Genomic DNA, 15,465 nt, shown 5'->3' with positions numbered 1-15,465 from the left:
ATGTTTGGAGGAACATGCGTGAAATGCAGGCAATTGGGCCTAGTTTAGTTTGGGGTTATGGTCAGTGTGGACTGGTTGGACCGAAAAGCCTGTTTGCGTGCTGTGTAGCTCAATGGCTCTGTGACCCCATAACAGGAAATGTAGTGGGCATTGCAACTGATAAAACTACTCACGTTAAGCAAAACAAAATTTATTTAAAAACTATAGTTGTAATATGAACCAAAGAAAGCGGAATTTGGAGTAACTTAACTATTGGAAAGCCTAATCGACCTGATACAGCAACTTAACTAATTAATTGTTCCAAATAGTGATATCCCATAAACACACCCCTCGGTGAAAAGGTAAATTCAAGCGCAGATTCACAAGCAGGAGGATCAACATCCAGAATTAGATTTCAGAGAAAGTCAAAAGAATCCTTTACTGAAGCTTGCAACACTTCTGCTGGTCAAAGCATCTTGTGACTACTGTAGCTGAAAAAACTGAGGAAGAAAAACCTGAACTGGGAGAACTCACCACTCCCATTGTTAAACTGTTACACTCTAGACTGTTCAGAACCACCTCCTTTACAACCTGTCTTCAGAAAAAAACGAGGACGAAATAACCTTTTTAAAGGTTCAGCATTGTCACAGCATGGATGGGTCATTTTTCAGATTGGCGAGCTTTTATGTCTGTGTGCAGCAGAGATCAGTGTTGGAACCTCAATCTTTTACAGTTTAAATGATTTGGCGAAGGAATCAAAGATCCATTTACGACATTTGATGACACAAAGATAGGTGAGTTAGTAGTTCGTGAAGAGTACATAAGGATACTATACTGGGACATTAGATAGTTTGAATGAGTGGGCACAGAAGTGACAAATGATGTGTAATGTAAGAAGATGTGAATATGTTCATTTAGGCAGTAAGAAATTGCAGACCTGAGATGTAGAGAAATCTTGGTATGCTTATGTCGGGAGGTGATGGCCTAGTGGTATTATTGCTGGACTATTAATCCAGAGACTTAGATAATGTTCTGGGGACCCGGGTTCGAATCCTGTTGTGGCAGATAGCAGAATTTGAATTCAATAAATATCTGAGATTAAGAATCTAATGATCACCGTGAATCCATTGTTGATTGTCGTAAAAGCCCATCTGGTTCACTAATGTCTTTTAGGGAAGAAAACTGCCATCCTTACCTGGGATAAGAATGTGTAGAGCTGGATTGACACAGCAGGTTAGGCAGCATCAGATGAGCAGGAAAGCTAACGTTTCAGGTCTGGAGCCTTCTGCAGGAAAATTCCTTACCTGGTCTGGCCCTCATGTGACTCCAGACCCACAGCAATGTGGTTGACTCTTAGCTGCCCTCTGGAAAATTAGAGATGGACAATAAATGCTAGCCAGTGACACCCTCATTCTCTCCGTGAATAAAAAATTGTGCATGAATCACATATGGTTGGAATGCTGGTACAGCAAGTAATTAGGAAAGCAAATGAAATGTTATTGCTCATTGTGAGCGAAATTGGATACATAGGTTAGGGAGGCCATGTTTCAGTTATACAGGGCATTTGCTGTGGAGTAATGAATGCAATATTAGTCACTTTGTTTAAGGATGGATGTAAATGTATTGGATGTAGTTTAGAGAAGGTACACTCGACTTCTACCTGGAATGGGTGAGTTGCCTTAATAGGAAGTTTGGATTAGCTAGGCTTGTATCTGCCAGAATTAAGAAAAGTGAGACGTGGCTTGATTGAAGTGTGTATGTGCCTGTGGAGTCTTGACAGGATATATGCGGAAATTATGTATTTTCTTATAAACAAATGAAGATATACCTGCTCCAACATTTAATAAGATCATGGCTGAACAGCTTCTGTTCCAAATCTCATTCCCAACTATCCGCAATAACCTTAGATTCTTGTTTGGAGAACCCAGTTGCCTCTACCTTCGAACAATTCAAACACTTGTCTTCAACACCTTCTAAAACAGAGAGTTCCAAAGTTGTACAGCACAGACAGAAAGAATACCCCTCAAGTCTGCCCTAAAAGGACGGCACCTAATTTTAAAATGTCCCCTATTTCTGAACTCTCGACCCCTCTTTCCCTCCCAACCTATCACGTAAATGCTACTCCCTCTACACTTTACATGTTACCAGCTCTGATGAAGAGTCATCCAGACTTGAAAGGTTACCTTGCTTTCACTTGCTGTGGTCGCCAGCATTTTTTGTTTTCAGTGCTTTACTACTACCCTCAAATCTTGTTTTAATAAACACCAAATGCCATTTGCCTTCCTTATTATGTGCTGAACCTGTATCTTAATGTTTAGCGATTTAGAGGAATCTGAACCCTTTGTATATGACCATTTCCCAGTCTCTTGCCATTGACGTATCCTATATTTCTGTTTGTTCTACCAAAGTTCACATTCTGTAGTATTTTGTTTCATCTCTCATGCCAGTCCTCACTTACTTAGCCTCACCAAATCCCTTGAAACATCTCTCTCAACCCTCTCAACCTCCACTTTGTTGATGTAGATGGGGCCTTTTCCTCCTCCTTACTTCCTGAAATCAACGATCAGTCCTGTCATTTTCCTGACAATGAGAGAGAGGTTGTTATCATTGCATCATTACACCAAATGCCCTCTCTCCTTCCTGTATTCTGACCCACTGTTGTTTGATATCTATCCTACCACGGCGGTGTCATCAGCAAATTTGTACTTGGCATTTGTTCAGAATTTGGCTATGCAGTTGAGGTATAGGGAGTGCAGGTAAGGGGCTGAGCACGCATCCCTGGGGAGCTCCAGTACTGAGGTCAAACGTGGAGGAGGTACTGTTGTCTATCTTCACTGATTGCAGTCTGTGGGTCAGGAAGCTGAGGATCCATTTGCCAAGCCGAGCTGAGACCTAGGTCTCAGAGTTTTGAGATTAGTCTGGAGGGTGGAGTAGTAGTCAATGAGTAGGAGTCTGACGTATATTTCCGCATTGTCCAGATGTTCCAGGGATGAATGTACGGATAGGGCAGTGGCTTCCACTGTGGACCTATTAAATCAGTAGGCAAATTGGAAGTGGTCCAGGTTGGCTAGGATGCTAAAGTTCATGAGGGCCATGACCAGCCTCTCAAAGCACTTGATGATAATGGAGGTCAGAGCCACTGGGCTATAGTCATTAAGGCATGTTTTCATGTGCTATCTTTGGTACCGAGATGATGGTGGTCTTTTTGAAGCAGGTGGGGACTTTGGCTTGTAGGAGGGAGAGGCTGAAGATGTCAATGAATACCTCCTCCAGCAGGTCCATACAGGATCTAAGTGCATGGCTGGGTACTCTGTCAGAGCCTGTCACTTTCCTCAAGAAGACTGAACTGACATCTGCAGCAGTGACAGAGGGAACAGGTGTGTCCAGGGCTGCCACTGGCATTCTGCTTAAACCAAACATGGAAGGCATTGAGGGCATCAGGGCCAAGAGGGGTTTAACACAGTTGGGTTTTTGTCCACTAACTTGCTCTAATTCATTTTGTATCCACTTATGTTGTGTAGGCCTTGCCACAAGAGTCTGTATGGTTGGTTTGGACCTCTAACTTGGTCCAGTACTGCCTCTTGGCATCTCTGATGGCTTTGCGGAGGTCGTATCTGGATTTCCTGTGTAGGTCTGGGGTTATCTGACTTGAATGCTGCACGTCTAGTCTTCAGTAGGAGGTGGATTTCCTGGTTCATCTAAGATTTACAGTTGGGGAACATCCAGATTAACTTCTTTGACACGCAGTCCTCCATGCACTTGCTAAAATAGTCCATGATGGTGGTGGAGTGCACATTTAGCCTTTCCACTGATTTCTTGAATACTGTCCAGTCCATCAATTCCAGGCAGTCGGAGAGAAGGATTGTACTACTTTCTATGAAGAATTCTCCCATTTCAGCTTCTGCTTGTAAGCAAGGAGGATGAACACAACATTGTGATCTGTTTTTTAGAAGTCTGAATGGGGGATGGAGTAGTAGACATCTTTTATTGTATAGCACTGGTCCAGGATGTTCAGTTCTCTCATGAGGCAGGAGATGTGTTCATGGTATTTTGGCAGCACCACTTAAGGTTCACCTGGGTACATGAATGACAAAGTTGTGAAGGCACAACAAGGAATAATCAAGGCAAATGGAATGTTGGCCTATAATAGATGGAGAGTGATCGAGAAAAGTATGGAAGTCTTGCTTCAGCTGAATTCCAAAATTCAGTTGAGAGTGTATCTAAGTACTATTTAGTTTTGGCCAGATCCTCACTTACAGATAGGTATACTTGCATTGCAAACAGTTGAGAAATGATTCACTGGATTGCTTCCTGGGTTGAAAGGATTGTCTTATGAGGAAAGACTGGTCCTAGATTCCTTGGAATGTAGTAGGTAACCTTTTTTGGCAATGTAAGATTCTCCGTAACCTTGACAGAGTGGATACTGAAAGGATATTCCTCTCTTAGGGGAATCTAGAAGTAGAAGTACAGTTTAAAAATAAGGAGTTGCCAATGCAAGGCAGTAATAAAAAGTTTTTTTTTCTCAGGGTCTTTAGCCTTCGGAATTTACTTCTATAGCAAGCAGCAAAGGTTTGGTTATTAAATATACATTCGCCAAAGTTAGACAGACTTTTGATCAGCAAGAGAGCTGAGAATTATGTGAAGCAAGCAGGAAAGTGGGCAGTCAGATCAGTCTTGATTGTATTGAATGCTGAGGCAGGCTTTCAGGGTCAAATGGCATACTCCTAAGTTTTTTGATCTTATGGTTAATTTCTGCTGATTTTGTGGCCAGGTCATTATATTTTTACATTCCTACGTTGCTGTAGACTTCTGGACTGTGGTTTCAGTACCTGACTATGTTGGCAATAAATACAGTCATGCCCTTGGCCCAAACCTGACTAATTTTGCACTGTTTTTATTGATTATTCTGTAGTTCCATGTTATTAACCTTATGCTTTCATCTCTCGGCTAGGGTTCTAGTGACTTCTGTGTGTCTCCTGAAGCATATATCTCCAAAATGGCAGATAAACATGGTCTTATTGCTAAAGGTATGTTGTCTTTAAACTGTACTCACAAATAAGAAATACATCACTTTGAATTAAACTGTAAAATATGGAGGCTTTGGTGATGACTTGCTGCACCACTAGCAAAATAAATCATGTAGTAATAATAGGCTTGGAACAAAGAGCGTGGATCATGGCATATAATTTGAAGATTATTTATAACCAAGGTGATTCGGAAATAGCTCGATGTACCATAGTCCAGGAGCTCATTAGTGAGAAATATCTTAATTAATGAAATTTAAGCATCTCAACTCTCGTGCATTTCTTACAACACAGCAAGAGTAAAAGTATTCTTCAGGCTTGCAATTTTTAAATTGTTTTTAAATGGGTTGCTACTGCTTCAGATTTATAGAGTCACAGAGCTATTGAGTCCTACAGCATGGAGACAGGCCCTTTGGCCAATGGGTCCATGCCGACTAACATGTCCAATCATGCTGGTCCTGTTTCCCTGCATTTGGCCCATATTCTTCTCAACCTTTCGTATCCATGTAATCATCCACATGGCTTTTAAATGTTGTTAATGTACCCGCTTCAACCACTTCTGCTCGTTCTTTGTGTGTACCATCCTCTGTGTTTAAAAAGAAAAGTTGCTCCTCAGGTTCCCATGTATTCTTTCCCCTCTCAGCTTAAACAGATGCCCTCTAGTCCTTGATTCCACAACTCCTGAGAAAAAGACAGTGCATTCATCCTATCCACTCTCATGATCTTACACACTTTTTTAAGAACCCCCCTAAAGTCTCTTATGCTGTAAAGATAAAAGTAATTGCTTATTCAACGTCTCCCTATAACTCAGTCCCTTGAGTCCTGGCAGCATCCTTGTAAATTTTTTCTGCACTCTTTCCAGTTTAATAACATCCTTTCTCTCTCAAGGTGACCAAAATTGAACACAATAATTCCAAGTGCGGCCTTACCAATGTCCTGTACAACTGTAACATGACTTCCCAACTTCTACACCCAGTGCCCTGACTAATGAAGGCCAGCATGCCAAAAGCCTTCTTTACTGTCTTGTCTACTCGACTTGCAGAGAACCATGCACCTGAACTTCAAAGTCCCTCTGTTCCACTGCTCTCCTTAAGACCTTACCATTCACCACGTAAGTCCTACCTTGATTTGATTTTCCAAAATGCAAAACCACACACTTGCCTATATTAAACGGCAGTTGCCATTTCTCAGCTCACTTCCCAGCTGATCAAGATCCTGCTGCAATTTCTGATAATCTTTCTCACTGCCCACAATATGGCCTATTTTAGCATCATCCGCAAAATTACAAATCATGCCTCGTACATTCTCGTTCAAATCATTGATATAGACAACAAACAGCAATGGGCCCAGCACCAACCCCTGAGACATACCACTAGTCACAGGTCTCCAGTCCGACAGGCATCTGTCCACTATTACCCTCTGCTTCCTACCATCAAGCCAGTTGTGTATTCAGTTTGCCAACTCTCCCTGGATTCCATGCGATCTAACCTTCCAGAGCAGCTTACCATGTGGAATGCCATCAAAGGCCTTACTGAAATAGATATAGACCACGTCTACCACCCTGCCCTCATCAATCCTCCTGGTCATTTCATCGAAGAACTCTTATAAATTTGTGAGGCATGATCTCCCACACACGAAGCCACCTGACTACTCCGAATCAAACCCTGTCTTTCTAAATGCATGTATATCTTATCCCTCAGAATCGTCTCAAATAACTTACCCCCTACAGATGTTTAGTTTACTGGTCTGTAATTCCCAGGTTTTTCTTCGCAGCTCTTCTTGAATAAGGGCTCAACATTCATTATTCCCCAGTCTCCCAGGACCTCACCTGTGGCTAATGATGCAAATATAACAGCTAGGGCCCCAGCAATTTTTTCCCTAGCCTCTTGCAGGGTTTTTGGATACATCTGATCAGGACCAAGAAATTTTTCCACCTTCATATATTCTAATACTTCCAATGCCTCGTTTACTGTGATATGGACTGTCTCCACGATATCGCCATTAACGTTCCCAAGTCGTCATGTCTTTCTCCACAATAAACACAGAAGAAATATTCATTGATGACCTCGACCATCTCCTGCGTTTCCACTCATACGTGTCGTCTTTGGTTTTTGAGAGGTCCTGTTCTCTCTCTCATTATTCTTTTTCCTTTAATATACTTAAAGAATCTTTGGAGTCACCCCAATCTTCTCAGCCAAAGCGATCTCATACACTCTTTTTTCGTCCTCTTGATTTCCTTTTGCAATAAACTCTCGCATCCCCTTTATACATCCAGGGATTCCCTTGACCCCAACAGCCTGTTCCTCAGCCATGCTTCCTCCTTTTTTTCTGGGTCAAATCCTCAACATCTCTTGTTACCCAGTGTTCTCTACTCCTGCCAACCTTGCCCTTCACCCTCACAGGAACAAATAGACCTTGAACTCTAGCTGTCACACTTTTAAAGGGGCTCCCACTTGCCAGAGGTCCCTTTGCCTACAAACAAACTACTCCAATCAACCCCTGTAAGCTTTTCTTTAATTCCATCAAAACTCACCTTGCCTCAATTTAGAACTTGAACCTGTGGACTAGTTTTGTCCTTCTCCATAACTGTTTTAAAATTAATAGAGCTATGGTCGCTTGTCCCAAAGTGCTCCCCAATTGTCACATTTGTCACCTGTCCTGTCCTGTTTCCCAGCACTTTGGGTCTTGCTCCTTTCCAAATAGGACCTTCTATATACTACTTGAGGAAACTTTCCTGAACACATTTAACAAATTCCATCCCATCTAAGCTTTTAACACTCTGGCAGTCCCAGTCTATGTTAGGAAAATCGAAATCTCCCACTCTGACAACCCTATTTCTCCTTCAAGTCTCTGCAATCTCCCTACATATCAGTTCCTCTGATATGATGCCCAATAACGTCACCATTCTCTTCTTATTTCTTAGCTCAATCCCCAAAGCGTCTCTGGATGATCCCTCAGTTACTTATCTCTGACTACTGCTGTGTTACTCGCCTTAAGCAAAAATGCAATTCCCTCCCCTCTTTCCCCTGCCTCAATCCGACCTAAAGCACCTGTGCCATGACACATTAAGCTGCCAGTCCTGTCCTTCCCTTAGCTGTTTTCCTTAATGGTTATAATATCCCACCCTTTAGTCTTCTTCTCTTAGACTGATGGATTGTATTCATTTCACATGTTGTTTCAGTGAATAAAACTACTGTCAATTTTCTAACATCCTGTTGTTTTTGTTTCTGAATATTCTGCTCATTATGGCCAGTTGAACTCCATTTTGAACTTTTTTTGTCTAGTCTCCAAATTAACCATGCAATGCCTTTGGAGGAACATAGTAACAAGAGTAGGCCATTCAGCCTGCCAAGTTTGTTGCACCATTCAGTGAAATCATGAATGACCGTCAACCTCTGCAACTTTGTGTATTATACCTATGATAATAGTTTTCAGGAAGCTTCCAGTGTTTGTCTTTAACATATTAAATGAGCTTCTATAGCACTAGAATTTGAAGAATTTATCGCTCTGAGTGAAGAAATTTCTCCTCTGAATTGCCTACTTAGTGAACATATCTTTTTATTCTTATCTTTTTGATTGTGGTCAAAAATGGGAAAAGGACTGATATAGCAGCGAGGGATTGTTGAACAATTGCTGCGGTTTTTTAAAAGCAAGAGTCAGGTGTGTTAATAAAGCTGTTTGTTTAAGCGGTGGAGGAAGCCATGAGGAAGTTGAGGAAGTACATGAGCCACATTCAAAGATTGAGTTTGAATGGAGCTTTGGCCAACAGCAAGCAGCTGATTGGTTTGTGATATTGCAACCAGTTATTGATGACAGAGCTTCTGCCTGCCAATAACAATGTGATTGCTCCTGGGTAGCTCAGTTGCTCGTGAGTCTGTCGTTTGAGGGAGAAGGCATCAGATATCTGATGAAGGGAAGGAGCTGTCCCTTTCTTTGCAGTAAAAAGCAGTCAAGCCTATTGAAATCTATTTTTCCCTCATTAGTTACGACAAGTTATGGTTGTTAATGAACAAGTCAGAGATTTTATAAGAGTATTTTACTATATTATTCACTGTAAAATGCAAGTGACAGTACCTAAATAAATAAATCATCAAATGTTTCTATGTCTATGCAAGCAAGTGAAGAACTGGAGAAGGAAGATCAAGGATGAGTGTCCTGGTGAGGCGAAGTAGTGAATTATGGAGACCATTAAACAACCTTTCCTCTGCCTGTAACACAGTTTTTAGCTTTGTCTATCCGTACATATGTGCAGGGGGCTTTTATACAGGTGAAGGATTAATCAGGAACAGTCAGTTCTGTTGCGGGGAGGCCATGTCTGACCAACTGGATTGAGTTTTTCTAAGAGATGACCATGTGTGCAGATGAGGCCTTTTGACATAATTGACTTGGACTTCGACGAGACTTTTGATTAGGTCCCATGTGGGTGTCTGGCAAAGTTCAGAGCCCATAGAATCCAAGGAAAGTTGGCAGATTGGATCCTAATTTGGCTGAGTGGCAGGAAGCAGAGGTATTTGGTTGAGAGGTGTTTTCTGATTGGACATCTGCCCAGTGTGGTTCCACAGGGGTCACTGTTGGGGCCCCTGCTGTTTTGTGGCTTATGTAAATGATTTAACCTTGAAAGTATCTGTTAGTTCACAGACAGTCTAAAAATTGGTGGCGTGAAAATCAGTGAGGACAATAGCCTTAGACTGTAAGAAGATATCGATGTGCTCGTCAGATGGACTGATCACTGGCATATTGAATTCAACCCAGGTAAATGTGAAGTGATGCACTTAGGCAGGATAAACAAAGCAAGGGAATACATAATGAATGGTAGGACCCTGGGAAACAGCAGGGATCAGAGGAACCTTGGTGATCATGTACGCCAGTCCTTTAAAGTATCAGGACAGATGGATAGGCTGCAGCTAGAGTATTGTGTGCTGTTCTGGAATCTACATTATAGGAGGACTGTGATAGCACTGCAGAGGAGATTTACCAGGATGTTGCCTGGGCTGGAAAGTTTGTTATGAAGAGAATATGGACAGAGTGGTGTTGCTTTCCTTTGAGCAGAGAAGGTTAAGAGGGTATGTGATTGCAATGTCTAGATATGGTAGACAGGAAGAAACTTTTCCCCTTATTAGAGAGAGCAGTGACCAGGGGAAAAGATTTAAGGCAAATGGGATAAACTTTAGAGGAGATCTGGTGAAGATCTTTTTCACCCAGAGTCTGGCGAGTACCTGGAGCTCTGCCTGTAAGGGTGGTAGAGGCTTGCACTTGTGATACCAAGGCGTACAAAGCTGTGGCATTAGAATAGGTGGTTCTTTCTGACTGGTGTGGACACGATGGGCTGAAGGGTTTTTTTCCTTTGTTGTGGATGTCTTATGATTCTTTGACTATCGCTATGGTACAAAAGTAAGGAGTACATTTGCTTATAATGTGTGTGTGTGTGTGTGTGTGTGTGTGTGTGTGTGTGTGTGTGTGTGTGACAGTGAGAAAGAGACAGAAATTTTACTGTGCCTTGGAGAAATATGATCTCCTGTAAATTTCTTATTTTTTTAATTACTAGCCGTTGCCTGTCTACCATCAAATCTTTTACTGTAGTACAGATTGTATTTTCCCAGTTCACACAGCCAACTTTACCCTCCTATCTTCATAATCTCTTTTCTTCAAATTCATATGCCTAGAGGTTTACTTGAAGTTAATTTTGATTACTTTCAAGACTGCTTCGAGCAAAAACTGTATACATTTAGGTAGCACCTTTAATATACTAAATAAGGTGCTGAGGAATATTACCAATCAAAAAGTGATACTATGTCACATAAGCAAACATAGGACATTCAAGAAATCAGCTTTAAGGAGGGCAAAGAGGTGAAGTGGGTAATGAACTCCACTTCAAGCTCTGGTCAGCTGAAGACATGGCTGGCAGTAGTAGATTAGATGGAATCTAGAATATGCAGGAGGCCATAGTTGGAGGAACACGGACCTAGGAAAGTAATTAAATGAGGTTACAGATTTAGAGAGGTAGAGACCATTGAGAATTTTGGTTACCATGAGCATTTTGAAACTGAGGCATTGGCAGCCATAGGATCACAGAGCCAGACAGTACAGAAGAGGCCCTTTGAGACATTGAGACTCTACTGCCAAAAATGCTCTAACTCTACACTTGTCCCACTTTCCAGCACTAGGCGCATGGTCTTGTATGTTGTTACACTTTAGGCGCTCATCTGAGTACCTTCTAAATGTTGAGTTTTCCTGCGAGGAATGGGGAGATCGGACCATGTGGAGGCAAAACATTTTCAGTTTATAAAGGCATAATGTGTTGGTGAAGTCTTGGCTCACTGAAGGGCCTATTTGTGTGCTGTACTGTCCTTTGTTCGACCTTCCCATGAAGTATATTCTGGAATTCTACCACTATCTGGGAACTAATGTGGTACGTGGGTGACGTGTGGGTGGGGCTTGTGGGATATGGATGGCAGGGTTTCAGGAGTTAAAGATTTTCAAAATTGGAAAGTAGAAGACTGGCTGGGAGAGCATGTGAAAAGTTAAATCTAGAGAAATCAAAAATTAAGTAGCTACATATTAGCTTTCAATCATCGTTTTTGCTTGCGCGTGTGCATTCAGAGAAGCCCTGACTTAAATGCTTAAGTGGATAAGTTTGTTGCTAAATTGTAGTAGTTTTAGATTAAGTAGTTATCAATGCAATCTAATATGAAATATTCTACCTACTGATCTGTGATAGATCCTCCTCTGTGATTATGTATGATCAAATCATATCTTTAATTGATTTGATATGCCCTTAATGAAACATTATCATTTTCCACAGACAGGAAGAGAACTGCCGAAGTGCTCAATCAAAACATCTTGCAGATATAAATCAGTATATTTCGACATTCATGATCTTATTACAAATACCCAATTCAAAAAGGCATGACAAGATAAAATGTGGTTAACTGGGGCCTTGTTTAATTCTAAATGTTATTATTGAATATTTTAAAACCATTAATTCATGAGTACTATTTCCATCCTTCTACTTGGAGCATAAATGTCTTCAAATTGTAAGTGCATTCTTTTGAACCAATTTAAGTCTATTCTGCAGTTGAGGTTGACTTTGCATTCTTTGTTGGAAGCTTTTACCATTAATTGCTCATTATTAATCTTATTATGTAAATTGCTTTTCGTTGCCTTTTTTTATCAGATTGCCAGTCTGATTTTTGAAATATGAATAGTTCAACTTTTGTGGACAAGAGCTTAGAACATAGAACACTGCGGCGCAGTACAGGCCCTTTGGCCCTCGATGTTGCGCCAACCTGTGAAGCCAAACTGAAGCCCATCTAACCTACACTATTCCACTATTGTCCATGTGTTTATCCAATGACTATTTAAATGCCCTTAAACCTGGCGAGCCTACTACTGTTGCAGGCAGGGCATTCAACACCCTTACTACTCTCTGAGTAAAGAATCTACCTCTGACATCTGTCCTATATTATCATCCCTCAATTTAAATCTAGCCATCTCCATCTGAGGAAAAAGGCTCTTACTGTCCACCCTATCTAATCCTCTGATCATCTTGTATGTCTCTATTAGGTCACCTCTTAACCTCTCAAATGAAAGCAGCCTGAAGTCCCTCAGCCTTTCCTCGTAAGACCTTCCGTCCATACCAGGCAACATCCTGGAAATCTCCTCTGCACCTTTTCCAATGCTTCCACATCCTTCCGATAAAGCAGCGACCAGAACTGTGCGCAATACTCCCAAGTGTGGCCCCACCAGAGCTTTGTACAGCTGCAACATGCTCTCATGGCTCCGAAACTCAATCCCTCTACCAAGAAAACCTAACACACCGTATATTGTTTTAACAACCCTATCAACCTGGGTGGCAACTTTCAGGGATCCTTGCACATGGACACTGAGATCTCTCTGCTCATCCACACTACCAAGAGTCTTACCATTAACCCAGCACACACTCTTCTTGTTATTCCTTCCAAAGTGAATTACCTCACACTTTTCCACATTAAACTCCATTTGCCACCTCTCAGCCCATCTCTGCAGCTTGTCTATGTCCCTCCATAACCTGCAACATCCTTCCGCACTACCCACAACTCCATCGACTTTAGTATCATCCACAAATTTACTAACCTGTCCTTCTAGGCCCTCATCCAGGTCATTTATAAAAATGACAAACAGCAGTGGCCCCAAAACAGATCCTTGCGGTATACCACTAGTAACTGAACTCCAGGATGAACATTTCCCATCAACCACCACTCTCTGTCTTCTTCCAAGTAGCCAATTTTTGATCCAAACCGTTAAATCACCCTCAGTCCCATGACTCCGTATTTTCTGCAACAGCCTACCGTGGGGAACCTTAGCAAACGCTTTACTGAAATCCATATACACCACATCAACCGCTTTACCCTCATCCACCTGTTTAGTCATCTTCTCAAAGAACTCAATAAGGTTTGTGAGGCATGACCTAACCTTCTCAAAACCTTGTTGACTATCCCTAGTCAAATTATACCTTTCTAGATGATTATAAATCCTATCTCTTAATCCTTTCCAACACTTTACTCACAACTGAAGTAAGGCTCACTGGCCTGTAATTACCAGGATTGTCCTTCCTCCCCTTGTTGAACAAGGGGTCAACATTTGCGATCCTCCAGTCTTCTGGCACTATTCTTGAAGATAGTGATGACATAAAGATCAAAGCCAAAGGCTCTGCAATCTCCTCCCTAGCTTCCCAGAGAATCCTAGGATAAATCCCATCGGCCCAGGGGACTTATCTATTTTCACACCTTCCAGAATTGCTAACGTCTCCTCCTTGTGAACCTCAATCCCGTCTTGTCTAATAGCCTGTATCTCAGTATTCTCCTCAACAACATTATCTTTTTCCTGTGTGAATACTGATAAAAAATATTCTCAGAGATTTGTTTTTCTTAGAAATGGAGTGCTAATTGTCCATATCTAAATTTTTCAAAATATCCTGAATTTTCACACGTCATCTTGCATAGCTTGGGCCCATTTGGGTCCCCATGGCCACCCGCTTTGTCTGTAGGAATGGGGAGGAATTAAAAGAGAAGTTGTTGATGGGTGAGGACAAGTTCGGCTATGCAGATGAGGGTGTCAGTAGAGGGGGACTGATTGGACCTGTGGGAGAGGAAGAAGCAGAGGGCCTTTAGGCCATCTGTATAAGGAATGCTGGTGTATAGGGACTGGATGTCCATGGTAAAGATGAGGTGTTGGGGACCGGGGAATTGGAAGTTCTGGAGGAAGTGGAGTTCATCCGCTTAACTGAACTTATCCTCACCCTCCACAACTTCTCTTTCAATTCCACCCACTTCCTACAGACAAGGGGGGTGGCCATGGGTAGCCGCATGGGCCCAAGCTATGTCTGCCTCTTTTTGTAGGTTATGTGGAACAATCCCTCTTGCGTACCTACACTGGCTCCAAACCCCACCTCTTCCTCCGTTACATTGATGACTGTATCGGCGCCGCCTCTTGCTCCCAAGAGGAGCTCGAACAGTTCATCCACTTCACTAACACCTTCTACCCCAACCTTAAGTTCACTGGGACCATCTCTAATACCTCTCTCTCCTTCCTGGACCTCTCGGTCTCCATCTCAGGCAACCACCTAGAAACTGATATCCATTTCAAGCCCACCGACTCCCACAGCTACCTGGAATACACCTCCTCCCACCCACCTTCCGGCAAAAGTGCCTTTCCCTACTCCCAATTCCTTCGCCTCCACTGCATCTGCTCCCAGGATGAGGCATTCCACTCTCGTACATCTCAGATGTCCTCATTTCTCAAGGACCGCACCTTCCGCCCCCTCCCCACCCAGTGGTGGACAACGCCCTTGACGTCTCCCGCATTTCCCGCAACTCATCCCTCACACCCCCTCCCTGCAATAACAGCCAAAACAGAATCCACGTCATCCTCACGTACCACCCCATCAACCTCCAGATCCAATGCATCATCCTCCAACACTTCTGCCATCTGCAATCCGACCCCACCACCAAAGACATATTTCCTTCCCCACTCTTATCTGCTTTCCGGAGGGACCACTCGCTTCATGACTCCGTGTGCTCCACACTCCCCTCCAGCCCCACCACACCTGGCATTGTCTCCCTACAACCGAAGGAAGTGCTCTACCTGCCCCTCACCCCCCTCCCAGGCCCCAAGATGACTTTCCACATCCAGCAGTTTTTCACCTGCACATCTGCTAGTGTGGTATACTGCATCCACTGTACCCGTTGTGGCCTCCTCTACGTCAGGGAAACCAAGCGGAGGCTTGGGGACCACTTTGCAGAACACCTGCACTCGGTTCACACTGAACGAACCATTTCAGCTCCTCCTCCTATTCCTCAGACAACATGCCCATCCTGGGCCCCTGCAGTGCCACAGTGATGCTAGCTGAAGGTTGCAGGAAAAGCAACTCCTATTCTTCTTGGGAACCCAGCAGCTCAATGGTATCGATTTGGATTTCACCAGC

General features: G+C 42.7%; 1 protein-coding gene across 4 annotated transcripts in view; it reads left to right on the top strand.

Annotated features, from left to right (window-relative positions):
• LOC125462238 (protein tweety homolog 3-like) overlaps positions 1–15,465 on the top strand; it is a 233,174-nt gene that overhangs the window by 154,778 nt on the left and 62,931 nt on the right. For all 4 annotated transcript variants that reach the window (XM_048552027.2, XM_048552028.2, XM_048552026.2 and 1 more), the window contains exon 7: positions 4,931–5,006. In XM_048552027.2, the coding sequence (XP_048407984.1) occupies positions 4,931–5,006 (76 nt within the window). The remainder of the gene's footprint in view (positions 1–4,930; positions 5,007–15,465) is intronic.

The sequence above is a fragment of the Stegostoma tigrinum genome, chromosome 23, assembly GCF_030684315.1.
Source record: "Stegostoma tigrinum isolate sSteTig4 chromosome 23, sSteTig4.hap1, whole genome shotgun sequence".
In the NCBI taxonomy this organism is placed as follows: Eukaryota; Metazoa; Chordata; class Chondrichthyes; order Orectolobiformes; family Stegostomatidae; genus Stegostoma; species Stegostoma tigrinum.
The sequence above is the reverse complement of the archived record's forward strand: the minus strand, read 5'-3'. Positions and strand labels throughout refer to the sequence as shown.